The following is a 23,005-nucleotide window of genomic DNA, read 5'->3' as shown; positions in this document are numbered from 1 at the left end:
ATGATTATGTGTGACGCTCATCACCATCTCCCCTATGAACACGTGCCTGACAAACACTTCCGTTCTACATGAAATAAGCTAGAATGAATATCTCTTAGATTTCTTAACCAGAATCTTCGTGGCGTAAGCTAGAATGATGGCGGCATTCAAGAGAATCCGGAAAGTCTAAACCTTGTCTGTGTTATTCCGAGTAGGATTCAATGAATGAATGACTGTGACGAGCTCCAAACTCGCGATTGCAGGGCGTTAGTGACAGACGCAAAAGGATAGTAAATCCTATTCCAGCATGATCGAGAACCGACAGATGAATAGCCGTGCCGTGACAGGGTGCGTGAGCATATTATTCACTGAGAGGATAAGATGAAGCCATTGGCAAGGGTGATGCCTCCAGACGATTAGCCGTGCCGTGACAGGGCATTGGATCATTTTCCCGAGAGATGACCGAAAGTAGCCATTGACAGTGGTGATGTATCACATAAAGCCAGCCATGGAAAGGAGTGAGACTGATTGGATGAAGATAGTAGGAAAGCAGAGGTTCAGAGGAACGAAAAGCATCTCCATTCGCTTATCTGAAATTCCTACCAATGATTTACATAAGTATCTCTATCCCTATTCTATTATTTATTATTCGAAAACTCCATGATTATTTTATATCTGCCTGACTGAGATTTGCAAGGTGACCATAGCTTGCTTCATACCAACAATCTCCGTGGGATTCGACCCTTACTCACGTAAGGTATTACTTGGACGACCCAGTGCACTTGCTGGTTAGTTGTATCGAAGTTGTGAACCATGGTATTGGCACCATGTTCTTGGCGCCATTGCCAGGGAAAGAAAGAGCCGTGAATTCTACATAATTACAGTGTAATCACGATTACGCGTACCAAGTTGCTCACGTTGCCAGGGATTGTTCGAGCCTGGACATCACAATTTCGTGCACCAAGTTTTTGGCGCCGTTGCCGGGGATTGTTTGAGTTTGGACAACTGACGGTTCATCTTGTTGCTCAGATTAGGTAATTTTCTTTTTGTTTTCTTTTCAAAAAAAAAATTTTCAAAAAAAAATATTTCTAAAAATTTTCTCATCTGTTTTCGAAAAAAATAAAAATGTTTTCAAAAAAATAAAATTTTTATTCAAAATTTTTAAAGAATGAATTCTAGTGTTTCATGAAGCATGTAAAGCCTGGCTGGTTGTAAAGCCATGTCTAAATTTATTTGGACTGAGGCTTGCAATTTGTTATCAAGAGCAATATACTCTGGTGTTAAATGCTGAAGCTTGGCTGGCCATTGGCCATGTCTAGTGTTTTGGACTGGAGCTTTCATTGGAAGCTTGGCTGGCTGGTGAGCCATGTCTAATTCCTGGACTGAAGCTTTAGACTAACAATGCAAGATTCCTGGAATTCATATTAAAAATTTTGGAATCCTTATTTTCCTTTTTCAATTAATTTTCGAAAAAAATACAAAAAAAATTAGAAAATCATAAAAATAAAAAATATTTTGTGTTCTTGTTTGAGTCTTGAGTCATGTTATAAGTTTGGTGTCAATTACATGTGCATCTTGCATTTTTTCGAAAATTCATGCATTCATAGTGTTCTTCATGATCTTCAAGTTGTTCTTGGTAAGTCTTCTTGTTTGATCTTTGCATTTGCATGTTTTGTGTCTTTTCTTGTTTTTCATATGCATTCTTGAATTCTTAGTGTCTAAGCATTAAAGAATTCTAAGTTTGGGGTCTTGCATGTTTTCTTTGCATTAAAAATTTTTCAAAAATGTGTTCTTGATGTTCATCATGATCTTCATAGTGTTCTTGGTGTTCATCTTGACATTCATAGCATTCTTGCATGCATTCATTGTTTTGATCTAAAAATTTCATGCATTGCATAATTTTCATGTTTTTCAAAAATAAAAAAAAAATATATCCTTCCCCTTTTCTCTCATCAAGTTCGAAAATTTGAATTGACTTTTTCAAAAATTTTTAAAATCTAATTGTTTCTCATGAGTCAAATCAAATTTTCAATTTGAAAATCTTATCTTTTTCAAAATCTTTTTCAAAAATCAAATCTTTTTCAAAATTCTTGGTTATTTTCGAAAATTCAAAAAAATATTTTTCAAAAATCTTTTTCTTATTTTTATACCAAATTTTCGAAAATAACATAAACAATTAATGTTTTGATTCAAAAATTTGAAGTTTGTTACTTGCTTGTTAAGAAAGATTCAAACTTTAAGTTCTAGAATCATATCTTGTGATTTCTTATGAATCAAGTCATTAATTGTGATTTTAAAAATCAAATCTTTTTCAAAACTAATTTCAATCATATCTTTTCAAAAATATCTTCTTATCTTATCTTTTTCAAAAAAATATCTTTTCAAAATATCTTTTCTAACCTCCTAACTTCTTATCTTTTCAAAATTTGTTTCAACTAACTAACTAACTTTTTGTTTGTCTCTTAACTTTTTCAAAACTACCTAACTAACTCTCTCTCTAATTTTCGAAAATATCTTCCCTCTTTTTCAAAATTTTTTTTTAACTAACTAATTGTTTTTATTTTTTATTTCAAAAAAAAAATTTTGAAAAATACTAACATTTTTTAAAAACCATTTTCGAAAATCACTAACTCTTTTTCAAAAATAAATTTTCGAAAATTATCCCTCCCCCATCTTATTCTATTTATTCATTCATATCCTAACATCTTATCTCACATCTCTGCCATCCTCACAGTTGTGTTTCTTCCATTATATTACATTCTTTGTCTCCCCCTCTTCTTCTACTCACAAAGGGATCCCTATACTGTGGTATAAAGGATCCATATTATTATTATTATTATTCTGTGCCCTCTTCTTTGTCATATGAGCAGGAGCAAGGACAAGAACATTCTTGTTGAGGCAGATCCAGAACCTGAAAGGACTCTGAAGAGAAAATTAAGAGAAGCTAAAATACAACAATCCAGAGAAAACCTTTCAGAAATTTTCGAACAGGAAGAGGAGATGGCAGCCGAAAATAATAATAATGTAAGGAAGATGCTTGGTGACTTTACTGCACCTAATTCCAATTTACATGGAAGAAGCATCTCCATTCCTGCCATTGGAGCAAACAACTTTGAGCTGAAACCTCAACTAGTTTCTCTGATGCAGCAGAACTGCAAGTTTCATGGACTTCCATCTGAAGATCCTTTTCAATTCTTAACTGAATTCTTGCAGATATGTGATACTGTTAAGACTAATGGAGTAGATCCTGAAGTCTACAGGCTCATGCTTTTCCCTTTTGCTGTAAGAGACAGAGCTAGATTATGGTTGGATTCTCAATCCAAAGACAGCCTGAACTCTTGGGATAAGCTGGTCACGGCTTTCTTAGCCAAGTACTTTCCTCCTCAAAAGCTGAGCAAGCTTAGAGCTGATGTTCAAACCTTCAGACAGAAAGAAGGTGAATCCCTCTATGAAGCTTGGGAAAGATACAAACAGTTGACCAAAAAGTGTCCTTCTGACATACTTTCAGAATGGACCATCCTGGATATATTCTATGATGGTTTATCTGAGCTATCAAAGATGTCACTGGACACTTCTGCAGGTGGATCCATTCACCTAAAGAAAACGCTTGCAGAAGCTCAAGAACTCATTGACATGGTTGCTAATAACCAGTTCATGTACACTTCTGAAAGGAATCCTGTGAGTAATGGGACGCCTATGAAGAAGGGAGTTCTTGAGGTTGATACTCTGAATGCCATATTGGCTCAGAACAAAATATTGACTCAGCAAGTCAATATGATTTCTCAGAGTCTGAATGGAATGCAAGCCGCATCCAACAGTACTCAAGAGGCTTCTTATGAAGAAGAAGCTTATGATCCTGAGAACCCTGCAATAGCAGAGGTAAATTACTTAGGTGAACCTTATGGAAACACCTATAACTCATCATGGAGAAATCATCCAAATTTCTCATGGAAGGATCAAAAGCCTCAACAAGGGCTTTAATAATGGTGGAAGAAACAGGTTTAACAATAATAAACCTTTTCCATCATCCACTCAGCAACAGACAGAGAACACTGAACAAAATGCTTCTAATTTAGCAAATCTAGTCTCTGATCTATCCAAGGCCACTGTAAGTTTCATGAATGAAACAAGATCTTCCATTAGAAATTTGGAAGCACAAGTGGGCCAGCTGAGTAAAAGGATCACTGAAATCCCTCCCAGTACTCTCCCAAGCAATACAGAAGAGAATCCAAAAGGAGAGTGCAAGGCCATTGACATAAGCAAAATGGCCGAACCCAATGAGGGAGAGGAGGACGTGAATCCCAAGGAGGAAGACCTCCTGGGACGTCCAGTGATCAATAAGGAGCTTCCCTTTGAGGAACCAAAGGACTCTGAGGCCCATTTAGAGACCATAGAGATCCCATTGAACCTCCTTATGCCCTTCATGAGCTCTGATAAGTATTCCTCTTCTGAAGAGAATGAGGATATTACTGAAGAGCAAACTGCCAAGTTTCTTGGTGCAATCATGAAGCTAAATGCCAAATTATTTGGCATTGATACTTGGGAAGTTGAACCTCCCTTGTTCATCAATGAACTAAGTGATCTGGATCAACTGACATTGCCTCAGAAGAGACAGGATCCTGGAAAGTTCATAATACCCTGTACCATAGGTACCATGATCTTTAAGGCTCTATGTGACCTTGGTTCAGGAATAAACCTCATGCCCCTCTCTGTAATAGAGAAACTGGGAATCTGTGGGGTGCAAGCTGCTAAAATCTCATTAGAGATGGCAGACAATTCAAGAAAACAGGCTTATGGACAAGTAGAGGACGTGTTAGTAAAGGTTGAAGGCCTTTACATCCCTACTGATTTCATAGTCCTGGATACTGGAAAGGAAGAGGATGAATCCATCATCCTAGGAAGACCTTTCCTGGCCACAGCAAGAGCTGTGATTGATGTTGACAGAGGTGAAATAGTCCTTCAATGGAATGAGGACTCCCTTGTATTTAAAACTCAAGGATCTTCCTCTGCAACCATGGAGAGGAAGCAGAAAAAGCTTCTCTCAAAACAGAGTCAACCAGAGCCCCCACAGTCAAACTCTAAGTTTGGTGTTGGGAGGCCACAACCAAACTCTAAGTTTGGTGTTGAACTCCCATATCCAAACTCTAAGTTTGGTGTTGGAGAGTCCCAACAAAGCTCTGCACATCTGTGAGGCTCCATGAGAGCCCACTGTCAAGCTATTGACATTAAAGAAGCGCTTGTTGGGAGGCAACCTAATCTTTATTTATCTAACTATATTCTTCTTAGTTATATGTCTTTATAGGTTCATGATCATGTGGAGTCACAAAATAAATATAAAAATTGAAAACGGAATCAAAAAAACAGCAGAAGAAAAATCACACCCTGGAGGAGCATCTGTCTGGCGTTCAAACGCCAGAACAGAGCATGGTTCTGGCGCTGAACGCCCAGAATGGGCAGCATCCTGGCGCTGAACGCCCAGAACAAGCATGGTTCTGGCGTTCAACGCCAGAAATGGCAGCAAATGGGCGTTGAACACCCAAAATGGGCACCAACCTGGCGCTGAACGCCCAGAGTTGTGTGCAAGGGCATTTTACATGCCTAAATTGGTGCAGGGATGTAAATGCCTTGACACCTCAAGATCTGTGGACCTCACAGGATCATCTCAGGATCTGTGGACCCCACAGGATCTCCACCTACCTCCACTCACTCTCTTCTCTCTTCTCAATCATCCTCTATTCCCAACAAACACTCTTCCCTATTAACCACTCACATCCATACACCCACTACCTTCAAAATTCAACATTTCTCTCTCTCCCACCCAATCCCACCCATATGGCCGAATACACACTCCCATCCATCTCCTCCATATCTTCTTCTTCTATTCTTTCTTCTTTTGCTCGAGGGCGAGCAACATTCTAAGTTTGGTGTGGTAAAAGCATAGCTTTTTTGTTTTTTCCATAACCATTGAATGCACCTAAGGCCAGAGAAACCTCTAGAAAGAGGAAAGGGAAGACAAAAGCTTCCATCAAGGGTCTATAGCTCAGTGGTAGAACATTTGACTGCAAATCAAGAGATCCCTGAGACACCTCAGGGGATACATTTTCTTCCACACAATTATTGGAAGCAACTAAGGGTGGAACATCAAGAGCACTCCATCATCCTTCATGAAATCAGAGAAGATCTAAAAGCAATGAAGGAGGAGCAACAAAGGCAAAGAAGAGACATAGAAGAGCTCAAGGACATCATTGGTTCCTCAAGAAGGAAACGCCACCATCACTAAGGTGGATTCATTCCTTGTTCTTATTTCTTCTGTTTTTCGTTTCTATGTTATGTGCTTACCTATGTTTGTGTCTTCATTACATGATCATTAGTAGTTAATAACTGTGTCTTAAAGTTATGAATGTCCTATGAATCCATCACCTCTCTTAAATGAAAACTGTTTTAATTCAAAAGAACAAGAAGTACATGAGTTTCGAATTTATCCTTGAACTTAGTTTAATTATATTGATGTGGTGACAATGCTTCTTGTTTTCTGAATGTATGCTTGAACAGTGCATATGTCTTTTGAAGTTGTTGTTTAAGAATGTTAAATATGTTGGCTCTTGAAAGAATGATGACTAGGAGACATGTTATTTGATAATCTGAAAAATCATAAAAATGATTCTTGAAGCAAGAAAAAGCAGCAAAGAACAAAGCTTGCAGAAAAAAAATAGGCGAAAAAAAAAATAGAAAGAGAAAGAAAAGCAAGCAGAAAAAGCCAAAAGCTCTTAAACCAAGAGGCAAGAGCAAAAAGCCAATAACCCTTAAAACCAAAAGGCAAGGGCAATAAAAAGGATCCCAAGGCTTTGAGCATCAGTGGATAGGAGGGCCTAAAGGAATAAAATCCTGGTCTAAGCGGCTAAACCAAGCTGTCCCTAACCATGTGCTTGTGGCGTGTAGGTGTCAAGTGAAAACTTGAGACTGAGCGGTTAAAGTCAAGGTCCAAAGGCAAAAAAAGAGTGTGCTTAAGAACCCTGGACACCTCTAATTGGGGACTTTAGCAAAGCTGAGTCACAATCTGAAAAGGTTCACCCAATTATGTGTCTGTGGCATTTATGTATCCGGTGGTAATACTGGAAAACAAAGTGCTTAGGGCCACGGCCAAGACTCATAAAGAAGCTGTGTTCAAGAATCATCATACTGAACTAGGAGAGTCAATAACACTATTCGAAATCTGAAGTTCCTATAGATGCCAATCATTCTGAACCTCAATGGATAAAGTGAGATGCCAAAACTATTTAAGAGGCAAAAAGCTATAAGTCCTGCTCATATGATAGAAGTTCTGTTTCATTGATAGTTTGGAATTTATAGTATATTCTCTTCTTTTTATCCTATTTGATTTTCAGTTGCTTGGGGACAAGCAACAATTTAAGTTTGGTGTTGTGATGAGCGGATAATTTATACGCTTTTTGGCATTGTTTTTAATATGTTTTCAGTAGGATCTAGTTACTTTTAGGGATGTTTTCATTAGTTTTTATGTTAAATTCACATTTCTGGACTTTACTATGAGTTTGTGTGTTTTTCTGTGATTTCAGGTATTTTCTGGCTGAAATTGAGGGACTTGAGCAAAAATCAGATTCAGAGGTTGAAGAAGGACTGCTGATGCTGTTGGATTCTGACCTCCCTGCACTCAAAGTGGATTTTCTGGAGCTACAGAACTCGAAATGGCGCGCTTCCAATTGCGTTAGAAAGTAGACATCCAGGGCTTTCCAAAAATATATAATAATCTATACTTTGGCCAAGAATAGACGACGTAAACTGGCGTTCAATGCCAGCTCTCTGCCCAAATCTGGCGTCCAGCGCCAGAAAAGGAGCCAAAACCAGAGTTGAACGCCCAAACTGACACAAAAGCTGGTGTTCAACTCCAAGAAGGACCTCTACACGTGCAACACTCAGGCTCAGCCCAAACACACACCAAGTGGGCCCAGGAAGTGGATTTATGCATCAATTACTTACTCATGTAAACCCTAGTAGCTAATTTATTATAAATAGGACCTTTTACTATTGTATTAGGCATCTTTTGATCATCTTAGGATCTTAGGATCATCTTTGAATGCATTGTTCTTAGACTTTGGGGGCTGGCCATCTCGGCCATGCCTGGACCTTCACTTATGTATTATCAACGGTAGAGTTTCTACACTCCATAGATTATGGTGTGGAGCTCTGCTGTTCCTCAAAGATTAATGCAAGTACTACTGTTTTCTATTCAATTCATCTTATTTCGCTTCTAAGATATCCATTCGCACCCAAGAACGTGATGAAGGTGATGATTATGTGTGACGCTCATCACCATCTCCCCTATGAACACGTGCCTGACAAACACTTCCGTTCTACATGAAATAAGCTAGAATGAATATCTCTTAGATTTCTTAACCAGAATCTTCGTGGCGTAAGCTAGAATGATGGCGGCATTCAAGAGAATCCGGAAAGTCTAAACCTTGTCTGTGGTATTCCGAGTAGGATTTGATGAATGAATGACTGTGACGAGCTCCAAACTCGCGATTGCAGGGCGTTAGTGACAGACGCAAAAGGATAGTAAATCCTATTCCAGCATGATCGAGAACCGACAGATGAATAGCCGTGTCGTGACAGGGTGCGTGAGCATATTATTCACTGAGAGGATAAGATGAAGCCATTGGCAAGGGTGATGCCTCCAGACGATTAGCCGTGCCGTGACAGGGCATTGGATCATTTTCCCGAGAGATGACCGAAAGTAGCCATTGACAGTGGTGATGTATCACATAAAGCCAGCCATGGAAAGGAGTGAGACTGATTGGATGAAGATAGTAGGAAAGCAGAGGTTCAGAGGAACGAAAAGCATCTCCATTCGCTTATCTGAAATTCCTACCAATGATTTACATAAGTATCTCTATCCCTATTCTATTATTTATTATTCGAAAACTCCATGATTATTTTATATCCGCCTGACTGAGATTCGCAAGGTGACCATAGCTTGCTTCATACCAACAATCTCCGTGGGATTCGACCCTTACTCACGTAAGGTATTACTTGGACGACCCAGTGCACTTGCTGGTTAGTTGTATCGAAGTTGTGAACCATGGTATTGGCACCATGTTCTTGGCACCATTGCCAGGGAAAGAAAGAGCCGTGAATTCTACATAATTACAGTGTAATCACGATTACGCGTACCAAGTTGCTCACATTGCCAGGGATTGTTCGAGCCTGGACATCACAATTTCGTGCACCAACCATAAAATAGTGGTTTATCAATTATGAATGAATGTGATAATTGAGGCCTGATTGAGAATTGTTGATGATGAGAATGTATAAGTTTCTCTCTGTTGTAAAGTGTGTCAGGTACTATATCCCATGAGTGAGACGGGCACTATATCCCGAGAGCGTGGCGGGCGCTATATCCCATGAGTGTAGGAGCACCTTATTCTGGAAAGTGTGTCGGGCACTATATCCTATGAGTGTGACGAGCACTATATCCTGAGAGCGTAGCGGGCGCTATATCCCAAGAATGTGGGAACACTTTGTCCCAGGAAATGCGACGGGCACTATATCCCATGAGTGTGACGGGTACTATATCCCAAGAGTGTGATGGGAACTATATCCTAAGAGTGCGGAGGTGTAGAGAGATGATATTCGGGTTAGCTACCGGGTGTATCCAGGTTCTGGCAAAGTAACCAACGCGTGAGCTCACGGCCAGTAGGAAAGGCATGCATCGTACGCATCTGTTTGTCTTGTTTGAGTTTGCATTATTTGGGATTGCCTTTGTGAAATTACTATACTTACTTGCTATATGATTTTCTTGATGTACCTGCATTCCACTTGTGTTTGCTTTGTCTGTTTTATTTGTCTGTGTGGTTCTATCGGAGTTTTGGAGGATTGGAGGAAAGGCGATGATTTTAAGAATTAAGTCAGAATTGAGATAAGTTAGAACTCTTTAGATACCTTACCTTATTTTATGATCTTACATGTTAGTTTTAAGTTTGAATTTATTGTCGGAAGTTCTAGGATTGCCTTCGGCTTTCCCAGGACATTATATGTTATATATGTGGGTACTGTTACCATGCTGAGAACCTCCAGTTCTCACCCATGTGAATTTTGTGGTTTTCAGATGCAAGCCAGGCGGCACCTCACTGAGTCATGCTGGAAGCTTCTGATTAGCGAATATCCTTATCGTTTGGGGCTCTATTTTGGTTATATGTATTTACTTAGATACTTAATATCTCCACTGCTTATATACTTGATGTATTAACTTCCTCTTAGAGGTTGTTTTGGAGAAACAAGTTTTGTAACTCTGTACTTTGGGTTCTTTTGGGTTTCCTATATATATGTGTGTGCTCGGGCTGGTTTATCTTCGCGAGCCGAGTCTTGAGTTTTGTTATCTGTATTTTGGAACTCTTAGGATATAATCTTGTTAGCTTGCTCTATCTTATTTTGTTTACTTTATCACTTTGTGAATATTGCGCTTTTCATTTTATATAGTTTTGCTTTACCCCTTTTTCTTCAAAGGCTCCTAGATAAAAATACCGTTGCTATATTATATAAATATATTTTCTTTTAGAGGTCGTAGCGCCTCGCCACCTCTGTTTTACATCCTAGGTGTAAAGCTCTGTGTGGTAGGGTGTTACATTGCACACCAACATATGATAACAAGCGCACCATACTTGCTAAGAAAAACTACAGCCAAGAAACAAGTGGTAGCCACATTCAACACCATTGTTACATAAAACACATAAAACATCTTCTTGGTGAATAACCCTAAAGCGACTCAGTCTGTGCTTCGTATTAACCTTACTAGTCAGGACAAACCAGACAAACAACTCCACTCTAGGTGGGACAAGACCTTTCCAAATAGTCCTAGTAAAGTTATAGCTTGATATATCCTCCGGGATCATTTTCACCTGCAACACCTGCACAAATGAGTTAGTAGAGAAAATTCCTTGTTTATCATATTTCCAAACAACTCTGTCCTCTCTTCCATATACAAGTTTGACTAGCCTCAAAGTTTGATGAAGCTCGTTCACTAGATCCAACTCCCATTGGAATAGTTCTCTCCTCCATCGGAAGTTCCATATCCAAGCTAACCCATCCCAAAACCCACAATCCTCTATCACTGATCCTGTTTGGTTCGAAACTGAGAAGAGCCTTGGAAAGCAATCTTTTAAAGAACCTCCATGAATCCAGACATCCTCCCAAAACCGAGTTCGTCTCCCATCCCCCACCTCCATGGAAAACCCAATAATCATCTTTTTCCTTACATCTTGATTCTTGAACTGTATCTGACAAATATCCTTCCACAGAGCCCCCGAACAGGTAATTCCTGTGAGGACAGAAGCTCATTTGGATTCAGGTTGTTACAGGAACAGACCACCTTCTTCCACAACGGACACTCCTTTTTAGAGAATCGCCACTACCATTTAAACAGAACAGCTGTGTTTCATATCATAGCATCCCCAACTCCCAACCTGCCTAACTTTTTAGGAGCCTGTACCACTTCCCACTTAACCAAAGCCATACCATTCCTTCCATCCTCTTTACTCCATAAAAATATCCTCTGAAAGGAAATCAGTTTCTCTACAACAACCTTTGGAATCTTATACAAGCTCAGATAATAAACCGAAAGGCGATTCTACACCGATTTGATAAGAACCAACTTACCGGCCTTGTTGAGTACCTTAGCCTTCCAGAGGCTAAGCTTCTCCTCCACTTTGTCTATTACTGGCTTTCACGTCTTAACCATCCTTGGGTTTGCTCCTAGCGAGATGCCCAGATATTTAACCGGAAGAGTGGCTTGCTTACAACCCAACACACTGCACATACATTGTACCTATTGCTCATCACAGTTAATAGGAATCAAGCTTGATTTTTATCAAATTTAATACTTAAACCTGACATCAACTCAAAGCAACGAAGCAGCCTCCTATAATTCTTGATTGTCTCTTCCTCAGGAGGGCAGAATAAAATAGTATCATCTGCAAATTGAAGATGCAACAACTCAATATGATCTCTCCCAACCAACAACGGCGATATGCGACCGTTTCTCATAGCCTCTCCAATCATCCTATGTAGGACATCAATAACAAGTACAAACAAAAATGGGGACATCGGATCACCTTGTCACAAACCCATTTCCATCTTGAACGGCTTGGACGGCGAACCATTTATCAATACTGACATAGAGCACGTACTGACACACTGATGAACGGATATTTTATACGCTTTTTGGCATCATTTCCATATAGTTTTTGATATGTTTTGTTTAAGCTTCATTATGTTTTCATAGTTTTTAGTGCAAAATTCATATTTTTTAATTCTACTTTGAGTTTTTGTGTTTTATGATGATTTCAGGTAAATTCTGGCTGAAATTGAGGAGCTTTGGAAAAAGTCTGATTCAGAGACAGAGAGAGGACTGTAGATGCTATCAGATTCTGACCTCTATGCACTCGAAAGAGTATTTCTTGAGATACAGAAGTACAAATGGCACGCTGTCAACGGCTATGGAAAGCTAACATCCAGGGCTTTCCAGAAATATATAATAGTCCATACTTTGCATTGGAAATAAAGGCCCAAAACTGGCATTCAACGCCAGACACCAGCCCCATTCCTAGTGTCCAACGCCCAAAAGGGAGCAGCTGGCATCCAACGCCCATTCAGGAGTCCCAAGCTGGCGTCCAACGCCCCAGAGGGAGTACCAACTTGTGGCTTCACTCAAGCTCCACCCAAACACTCACCAAGTGGGCCCGAAAAGTGGATTTTCTCACTACAAGACTAGTTTATCTTATTTCTGTAATCCTTAGTTATTAGATTAGTATATATAGAACAAGGATCACCGTTGTTCAGAGACTTGGATGCCATATTTTCGAACACTACCTTTGTAAGCTATGAGTAACTAACCTCCTAGGTTAAGGTTAGGAGCTCTGCTGATTCTTATGAATTAATAATATCACTATTCTATTTCAATCTATGCTTGATCCATTCTAAGATGTATCTTCGTTCTTCATTCTAATGAATTGGGAGTGTAACTTGATCGTCGTCCCTATTTCACACGGGTTCGTGCAAGTCCTTGATAGGATAGTATTGAACTACAAGCTTGATTATACATCTCTTAGATGGCTAATCCATAATTTCGTTGGGAATTTCTTGAGACATCAGTTCAGCCGAGGTACGGGGTGATTAGGGCTTTTGTGGTATAGGCTAGAATCCAAGGAGCAGCGTTCTCTGATCCGAAAGATCCGACCTTGTCTGTGGCACTTTGAGTAGGATCACCAAGGGAATGGACTACTGGAGCTTCACCCCCATTCAGATTGGATGACCACTGACTCGGTGTTTGATCTGAAGCAGATGAGATTAATGACCGCTGACTCGGCGTTAGTAAATTATAGCCTACCATGGAATGAGTCATCAGAAGTTGGAGTAGATGGTGAGAAAAATTGATCCAGAAGGAAGAAGCATCTCTGAAGCCTCAACTGTTCTCTCATCACTGACTTCACATCTATTTAGTAATGTTTTATTTATTTATTCTATTTTATGCATTTTTAGTGACAAACTATATTTTCTATCCGCCTGACTAAGATCTAAAAGGTAGCCATATTGCTTGTTCAAACCAACAATCCTCGTGGGATCAACCCTTACTCACGTGAGGTATTACTTGGACGACCTGGTGCACTTGCCGGTCTATCTATGCGAATATTGCGGAGTCAATTTCGCGCATCACACACTCCAAAACCCATCCCCTCCATCTTCATCTAAAACCCATCTTCTGCAATACAAGGTCTACAAAACTCCACTTAACTCTGTCATATGCTTTCTGGAAGTCTAGTTTTATTATTGCCGCTTTCTTCTTCTTCTGTTTGATCCACTGAACCGTTTTGCACGTGATAAGGGCCCCATCATGAATCTTTCGACCCTTGACAAACGCACTCTGCGTCTCGCCTACTAACCCTGGCATAATATGTCTCATTCTGCTAACCAGCATCTTCGAGATTACCTTATATACACACCTCACCATGCTAATCGGATGCAAATCTTTGATTTCCTTAACACCAATAAAATTGGGGGCCAGAGCCACCCAAGTGACATTAGCATCTGGCGGCAACATGGAAGATTGGAAAAATCCCAGTACCGCTGCCGTGAACTCTAAGCCAATTTCATTCCAACACTTCTTTATGAAATTCATGTTGTAACCATCACTTCCTGGAGCCTTGGAAGATTCACAATCCCACACTGCCTCTCTAACCTCCTCAAGTGACGGTAGCACCTCTAAAGCCAAAGCATCCTCCTCGCTAATCCTTTCCACCAGACCATCTCTGAAGCCCACCATAGGAGACCTCTCTTGATGATATAAGCCCTTGTAAAACGCCATGATGGCAATCTTAATCCTAGCCTGATTCCTTATCAATCTTCCATTAATAACCAGAGTATCAATCCTATTATTTCTCCTTCTCGCAGAAGCTAAATTGTGGAAATACCTCGTGTTTTGATCGATGTCCTTCGCATGCCTCGACCTCGACATCTACTTCCAATGTAGTTCTTTCCTCACATACCATTTCTCACAACAAGTAACTAGAGCCTTCCTTCTTGCTTCCAATGTTCCATCATAACTCCCATTACTGACCATGTCATCAATCTTCTTAATCTCTTCCTCAAACTTCATAATTTTCTTGTCCATATCACCAAAGTTGTCTCTATGCCATCTTCCTAAAGGAACCGTCTACGCCTTCAGTTTATCGGTGAATTGTACCTCTGCTAACCCTCTCCATTCCTCCTTGACCATCCTTAGAAATCCTTCATATGAAAATCACGAATCTAGACTTCGGAACGGCCTCGGTCCGTCCCTTAGCCTCTTATGTTCCACTATAATAGGACAGTGATCTGATAAACTCCGTGGACCACCTCTCAAGCGAGTTTCTGGAAATGCCTCAATCCATTCCAAGCTAACCAAAGCTCTATCAATACGGCTACAGGATTGTCCTCTGAACCATGTAAACTTACGGTCAGTAATCGGCAAGTCCACCAAACCCATGTCATTTATCCAATTCTTAAAATCTTGTGTCGACAAAGGTAAACTATCTGATCCTCGCCTTTCTTCCACCTGTACGATCTCATTGAAGTCCCCCAAAAAACAACAGGCACCTGGACACAAACTAGCCATGTAACTCAACTCCTCCCACACAACAAGTTTTTCATCTCTACTATGAGCACCATAAACCAAGAAAAAATCATAGTTAATAGGATTCTCCAATAGTATCCCTTCAACACATAACCGTCGCTCACCTTTATAGCAATTTCTCATTTTAAAGAAACCATCATCCCACATAAATAACAACCCACTAGATGCACCATCAGATCCCACATACTCCCACCCCGCACAACCATTTCCCGAGATAATTTAAAATTGTTCTTCTTCTTTTTCGTTCTCATCTTATTCAGTTGCTTCTTTTTTTTCATCTTTTTTTCTTATTTTATTTTTTTAAAATTTTTTTTGTTTCACTCATTTAAAAAGAATAAAAAAATCAATGCTACAAAATTACTAGAAAGAAAAAGAGAAAAAAAAAAAGCAACAATAATAGTAATAATAAAAGAATGACGATAGAAAGAAAATATGTGAAGAAGAAGAAAGAACGTGAAGAAGAAGGAAGAGAAAGAATATAAAAAAGATAAAAAATATGAACATGAATATAAACGTTTATGGTAATCGAGGAGTTAGAGCATGTATTTAAGCGCTCACTAATAAAATTGATTTTTATTGTATTTAGACCAATTTAATTAAATTTGATTGTCAAACAAATTTAAATGCCTAACCAGACTTAAAATTTTATAAATGACGTTATGTGCGTGTTTTAGATAGTTATACCACCAAAGTCACGTGCTCATCTTATACAAGTTTAAAAACTAATTAAATACAGTGTAATCGTTAATTATTTAAAAGAAATGGATAACGCATGCGTGCATTGATTATTGGTCTGACATTTTTGGCATAAACATTTTTCATTCTCATAAGATACAAGTGTCCACTAGGCATTTGTTTGGAGAATTAGTGCTTACGAATGATGGGATAGTTTTTCAATTTTGGAAAGTATGAACTAATTTATTTTTAGATGATAAACTACTACTACGGTCTTACAGTTGATAAAACAAGATGGACTTAAATTGATTTATGTTAAAGAAACTAAATTACAAGGTTGTTGACATATAAACTATATATACTTAGGTGGCACTTTGCTTTCATGGTCTCATCAATTTTCTTCCACGTTGATTTAATTTGCAGAGACAATTGAAATTTATTCTTAGTTACCAAAATTCATCGTGAGAACACTAAATTTCTGTATTTTCTCTCTTTCTTTAATGTCTTCTACTTTATTGTCCAAAAATATTATTTTTGAAGTTTATAATAACCTTCGAAAAAATAGGGGATTATGGTTAGGGATGAAAAAATATTCGTCCGGCTAACTCGCATAACTTGTTAAAAAATGTAAATTGGACTAGAAATTTAAAATCGTCCAACTTAAAAAACCTGTCTAATTTGTGAATTTTAGTGGAGTAGGGCGGATTTTTTCAACGGACCAGAAATTTTTTTGGTTAGGTTATTTTTTTACAAATTTTTATGATATTATTGATCTACAAGATAATAAAGATGATAATTAAAAATGTTTTAAGTTATATTTTGAATTATATTTTATGTTTGATTGATTATAAATTTAAAGATATTTAATTATATATTTTGGATAATATTTGTTTTATTTTGAACAATGTTAATTTTATTATTTTATTTCAAAAAACTTAGTTTATGATTATGTTTATTACATATTTATAATTATAAAGATTTTAATATTTATAAATTTAGAAATTATAATTTTTTATGTCTTTAAAAATTATAAATTTATTAAAATGATTATAAAATTATATATATTATTTAATATTTAATAATTTATATAAGTAAAACGGAATGGACCAACTGACTAAGAGTGTGTTTGGGTTCACGTTGGGAAAAAGAGAAATCCGTGGAGCGTCTTAAACGTTCCATTTTTACTATAATTCATCTTGATATAAAAATTGTCAAACATAAATCACGTTAACACAAATTTACTTTTTATCAAAATCAAATTTACAAAATTAATTTTATACAAACTACCATTTACAAACTGTAATCCAAACACACACTAAATGGCTAACTTTTAGACGGACTTTTCCGTTGCTCTACCCCTAACTAGGCATCGGATTCGATGGTCCCACAACGTTTGGACCATTAAATGGTTCCATAACAAACATGTTTTTTAAGTTTTTTAATAATTGCTAAATAGTTCGTTTCTAATTTTAATTACAAATTAACCCCATATATTTTATTTAATCATAAAAACTATTTTTTATTTTATAAATTATTATTTTATCATTCATCTATTATGTTTATTAATAATAAAAAACAAAAATAATAACGAATTAGATCCTCCATTAATCGTAATAAATATTTTGCAATCTTAATCGATGGTAATTTTATCATTGATCCGTTATATACGTATTGGATTGGAAAAATCGTGTTTATTAGAAATTCAATCGATTGGATGCACAAACCAATCGATTGAAATTCAGGTTTCCTAAACTTCAATCGATTGAATTTTCCACGGCATGTGGGGTTTCTTTATTCAATCGATTAGTCGTATTACCCAATCGATTGAAATCATCAAAGCAATTTGAGAAATGCATAGATACGCGGGAATAAACCGTATTTAACAAGAATTTTTTTATTATAAATTAAAAAAACCATTATTTTTCCAATAAAAATAAGACTTATTCATGTGTACTCCTATAATGATTGTCATTGTCTATTATGAAGATTAATAATTTGAGTTAGCCAATTTTTTTGGAATTTGAAGTGAAGTTCGCCTTGTTCTGCATAAAAAAAATTCATATTTGGCAAATTAAAGTTGAAAAATTGGGTTTTAGAAAATAATAATTTTTTTATTTTATTTTAGAAAAAAATCCATTACTAAAAGATAAAAAAATTATTTTTTCATTACACAATCAATTACACGAATAAAGAATCGAAACAAAGAATTACAAAATTAGAGATTAATCTCGATTTTGTAATCAAAACAACGCATTATTTTCTAAACACCACATTAAAAAAATCGATTGGATATCTATTGCCAACCGTGATTATCAATTAATGATGAACAAATATTGGATATTAAAGAAATGGATAAACAATAAAGAAAAATTGAATATTAAGTAGATGAACAAACAATGAACAGAAACAATGAAAAAATTGATAATCAATTAGATTGATAAACGATTCTAATGGTAGGATTGAGTAATTGTTGATAGATTATTCACCAATTTATAATCTTAATATTAAAGAAAAGATAATATTAGAGTATCTAAATCAAAATAAAAACTTAAAATATAATCACGAGCAGAAAAATTTAGAGAAGCATAACATATAACGCATTGTACAATTCAATCGATTGGGTAACACAACCAATCGATTGAATTGTGAAAATCTATATTGCTTTGAAAACTTAAATCGATTGGGTAATATGACCAATCGATTGAATAATAAAAACCGCACATACCTAGCAAAATTCAATCGATTTTGTATCAATTCCAATCGATTGAAGTTTGGAAAACCTGAATTTCAATCGATTGATCTGTGCATCCAATAGATTGAATTTTTTGTTATTGTTTTAATTTTTTGTTATTGTTTTAATTTTTTATTATTAATAAACAGATAGATAAATAATAAAATAATAATTTATAAAATAAAAAATAAATTTTATAATTAAATAATACATAAAAAATTAATTTATAATTAAAATTAAATAAAGACTATTTAACAGTTATTAAAAAATTTAAAAAATATGTTTCCAAACGTTCTAACACTATCGAATCCTTTGTCTCCTAACTATGGTATTGTTATTCACTAATCAAAGCATTTTGAAAACAAATTGTACCGTCTTATTTGAAAAATATTAAATCTAAATAATTTTAATTTTTAATCTGTGAAATTAAAAAATATATAAAAAAAAACACGTTGGTGGAAAACTTTTTTTCTACTGAAAATTCATGTTCTCTTACTGTGAATCTACGACATTATTATTGACATGTATAAAGGGAAAAAAATGGAAAATGAATATATAATAAAAATAAGAAAAAGCTATAAATTAAATAGTTATAAACATCTAGAAGTTACTTACTAATTTATTTGTAACCTCTTTTATTTTCTGTTGTTTCTTTTCTTTTTTAATATATACATGCTGAAAAATCTACAAAAACAAAAAGTACATAGACAAAAAAGAAGAAAAAAAAGTTGTTGCCCTAGCAGCTTCTTGAAATTTCTCATCTGCAAAGAAGGTCGTCATTCAATTTTTGGTTTAAAATGCAGATTTTGCTGTTGGTGATTAGTGATTTTAGCATCAGACAAAAAATTAAAACTGGACAAATTATTTATTACTAGTTATGATCGATAATAAATTAAATTTATTATTGATACACCAACAAATTTGATGGCAATGTGTATCTTAGATCCTTTTTCTTTCTCAAATTATATCTCTCACTAAAATAATCTTTATGTAACCTGATAATAATGTTAAGAGTAAATTTTTTTTGGGCCTCTGTCCTTTTTTAATTTAGACTTTCTGTACATTAATAATTAAAAAAATGATAAATTATCTCTTATTTTTTTTATTAGACACATGAACCATTATTATTTTTATTAGACGCATAAATTTTTTTGTAAGAATTTTTTGCCAAAAAATAACAAAAAATGCTTAAATAACTTATTCATCAGTCCTACGTGAATAATAACCATTCGATTAAAATTGTTTAGTTCTAACATAATCATCAAAACGATGTCCCAATCAAATGGATATTATCCCTTTAATCTGCAACATTGTTTTTATGACTGTATAGATAATAAACAGTCTCAATCAAATAATTATCATCTATATATGACAGATAGGTAAAGGCCAAATCATACAAACTAATGTCATATGCAAGTATTTCTGCCATTTTTTACTGAAAATCTCATAGAAAGGGCTCATGCGTTTAACGAAAATAAAAGATAGGGACGGTTGTCATTTTTCAAGTACTAAGGTGCGAGTTGTGTAAGAACCGCGACTAATTAACTGCTTAATTAAATAAATTAAATGGCCCGAATCAGGTCAAAAAATTTAGAATGTGAATTAGAAAATTTAAACAGGATATTTGGACTCATTAGATTTTTCTGAGTTGGAAAATGTAAATTTTTTCAGAAAATTACGTAAAAATGCGAACCGGTAAATTAACCGGCAATACCGGCTTAAATCTGTCTGGTACTGTGCGAGAATGATAAAAACAGTAGAAAAACTTAGAAAATTAATTAAAGTTGAAAACTGGACCCTAATTTTAAAGGTTTGGCCCAAAGTTGGACAAAAAATGCTAATGGGTTAGACCGAACCCAAGTTGGGCCCAAGCCCAACATATATAAGATCATTAATGAAGCTCATTCAGCTCATAACATCACAAAACACAAGTTTGCATGCTGAAATGAGTTGAGAGGAGAAAGGGGCAAGGTTACTATTCACCACCCACTTTCGGTGGCCATATCTCGAGTTACGGTGCTTCGATTCGCATGCCATCAGCGGCTACGCGAAGCTCTTGCCGAGTCCGTTAGTTCTATCTAACTTGTGTAGGTAAGATCTCGAAATTTTCTCTCCTCTCTGCAGCCAAAAGAAATTAAAAAATGTGGGTGTTGGTTTTGAGTGAATTTTTGTGCTTTGATTGATTAGGTGGTATCTAAGGTTGGGCTATTGGTGGTTTGTGCCCAAAACACCATCGAAAAAGCTAAGGAAACTCTTTACCTTGTAAATTTGAGAATTTGATGAACCCTAGGTATTGATTTATGGTAAATTATGTATGTCTATCTTGAACTGTGAATTATTGGAGCTTTGGATTAATTGTTGGTGATTAAAAACTTGATATGGACACAAATTTGGTGTATAGCACATATTGGGAATCGGACAAGGTATGGTTTCAGTTTCCTCTATGTAATATATAATATTTCTGGACACTTAGGCTAGTGGACCCTAGGATAGGATTGAATTGTTTGTTGAATGTGATAATGTATGATGGTATTGTTGATTTTGATGAATTATGATGTTGAATTCTGAGGGTGTTGTTGGTTATTGAAATTGAAGTTGAATATGATGATTTTGAGTGTTGATAATGAATTATTAGCTTATGGATATTGATAAATGTTGAATTGGAGAAATGATGCTTTGAGTGTAACCATTGAAAATTTGAGGAAGGTGAGTGAGAATTGTGGATGAAATTAGTAAAATTGCATGTTGGTAGGATGAGGAATGAAATTAAAGGTGTATGAACAACATCTAGGTCAATTCGAACTATTTTGGTGGTAAGTTATTTAGTTTGATTGTGAATTTTGGAAATTTGGGAACCTTACTGATTTTTGTGAAAATCCTGTTTTACTGAACTTTTTGTCGGATCATAACTTGAGCCTTAGTTTTTGAAATTTGTTGAAATTTATCTTAAATAAAAGTTCATTTAAATATCTTTACATTGATATAAAGTTTGATCAAAATGGATTTTTGTAGAGGAAGTTATGACTGTTTAAAGTTTGGTGTCAAAAACTGAATTCTGCAACTTAGATATTTTCCGAGTCTGGTGAGGGTCGCGTACGCGATATGGTGCACACAACACGACCAACCCATTCGGGTTGGGCATCTCGCGTACGCGAGGCACTACATGCGTACGCGACACAGTGCACGTGACACGACCAAACCATTCGGATTGGACATCTCGCGTACGCGAGTAGGGGGTTGCATACGCGACCACCCTTTTTCAACAGCATGCGTACGCGAGGTAGAGGCTTGCGTACGCGAGATCCCTGTTTTGCTAAAAAATGATTTTTTTGTTTTCAAAGGTTCTCCTACTTTCTAAACTTTCTTCAAATGTTGATTAAGAGTATTATCTACTAGTTAGGTTCCAACATCGTTAAAGATACTTTAGTGAATTATTTTAGTGAATTTCTATATTAATTTAGAAAAACGGAGTTTTAGGTTTCTGGAGTACTGAAGAGGGATTATTTGAGTGAGATGGTGAATTACTGTATTGATGATTAATGAAATAAGTTGTGGGAAGTGTAGATTATTGAGGACTGAAAAATGATTTCTGAAACCACTGACGTATTATTTTATAATGAGATTGATGAGACGCTATGCGCCTGGCAAGGATGGTGGTTAATCCCGCTTGTCGAGGTCACGATGGCAACGTAAGAACGGTGGTTAATCCCGCTTACGTTGAGATGTGAGGTCCGTGGCAAGAATATCCCGCTTGCATCCCTTCGGAATCACTAGAGTGTGCAGGCACTATATCCTGGACCGTATTCTGGGCATGATATCTCGGAGGTTTCCATTCTAAGATCGAAGGGCGACATCTCTATAGAGATATGTCGGGTTGGCAGTTGAACTGACAATGTGATATTGATGAGATATTTTGGAGGAAAAATAAATCTCTCCCAAAACACCCAAAACTAACCGGCAAGTGTACTGGGTCGTATCAAGTAATAAAAACTCACGGGAGTGAGGTCGATCCCACAGGGATTGAAGGATTGAGCAATTTTAGCTTAGTGGTTGATTTAGTCAAGAGAATCAAGATTTGGTTGATGGTTTTGTGACTTGCAGAATTAAATTGCATTGAAGTAAAGAGAACAAGAAATAAATTGCTGAAACTTAAAGAGCAAGAAATTAAATGGCAGAAACTTAAAGTGCAAGAAATGTAAATTGCGGAATCTTAAAGTGCAAGGAATGTAAATTGCTTGAAATGTAAAGGGGATTGGGATGTGGATTTGCAGAAATTAAAGAAGGAAAAATTAAATTGCATCAAACAGAAGAGGGAAAGGGAATTGGGATTGAACCGGATATGAAGCAGAAAAGTAAATGAACATAGAAAGCAGTAAACAGAGAAGTGGAATGGGAAATTCAGATCTCAGGACCCAGAGACTAGAAAACCAAGTCTAGAT

At 36.3% G+C, this 23,005-nt stretch overlaps 1 protein-coding gene and 1 non-coding gene across 2 annotated transcripts; both read right to left on the bottom strand.

Moving 5' to 3' along the window:
- Window positions 1-3,375: 3,375 nt before the first annotated feature.
- LOC148579550 (small nucleolar RNA R71) lies at window positions 3,376-3,479 on the bottom strand. The gene has a single exon (XR_015896417.1). It is a non-coding gene; the product is annotated as a small nucleolar RNA R71 (small nucleolar RNA).
- An 11,024-nt stretch (window positions 3,480-14,503) lies between these two features.
- Window positions 14,504-15,283, bottom strand: LOC107620448 (uncharacterized). The gene is made up of 2 exons (XM_016322606.1): window positions 14,803-15,283; window positions 14,504-14,688 (listed from the first exon to the last, which is right to left on the bottom strand). The coding sequence occupies exons 1-2, from the start codon at window positions 15,281-15,283 to the stop codon at window positions 14,504-14,506; spliced, it is 666 nt and encodes a 221-aa protein (XP_016178092.1).
- Between the last annotated feature and the right edge of the window lie 7,722 nt (window positions 15,284-23,005).

Source organism: Arachis ipaensis, chromosome B10 (genome assembly GCF_059453495.1).
Source record: "Arachis ipaensis isolate K30076 ecotype BB chromosome B10, ASM5945349v1, whole genome shotgun sequence".
NCBI lineage: Eukaryota > Viridiplantae > Streptophyta > Magnoliopsida > Fabales > Fabaceae > Arachis > Arachis ipaensis.
This window is presented reverse-complemented; position numbering and strand designations above follow the sequence as displayed.

Coding starts and splice junctions, on each gene's coding strand:
- LOC107620448 (XM_016322606.1), bottom strand. CDS start 15,283: ATGAGAAATTGCTATAAAGGTGAGCGACGGTTATGTGTTGAAGGGATA. Junction 14,689..14,802: donor CGGACCGAGGCCGTTCCGAA/GTCTAGATTCGT, acceptor CGGTTCCTTTAG/GAAGATGGCATAGAGACAAC.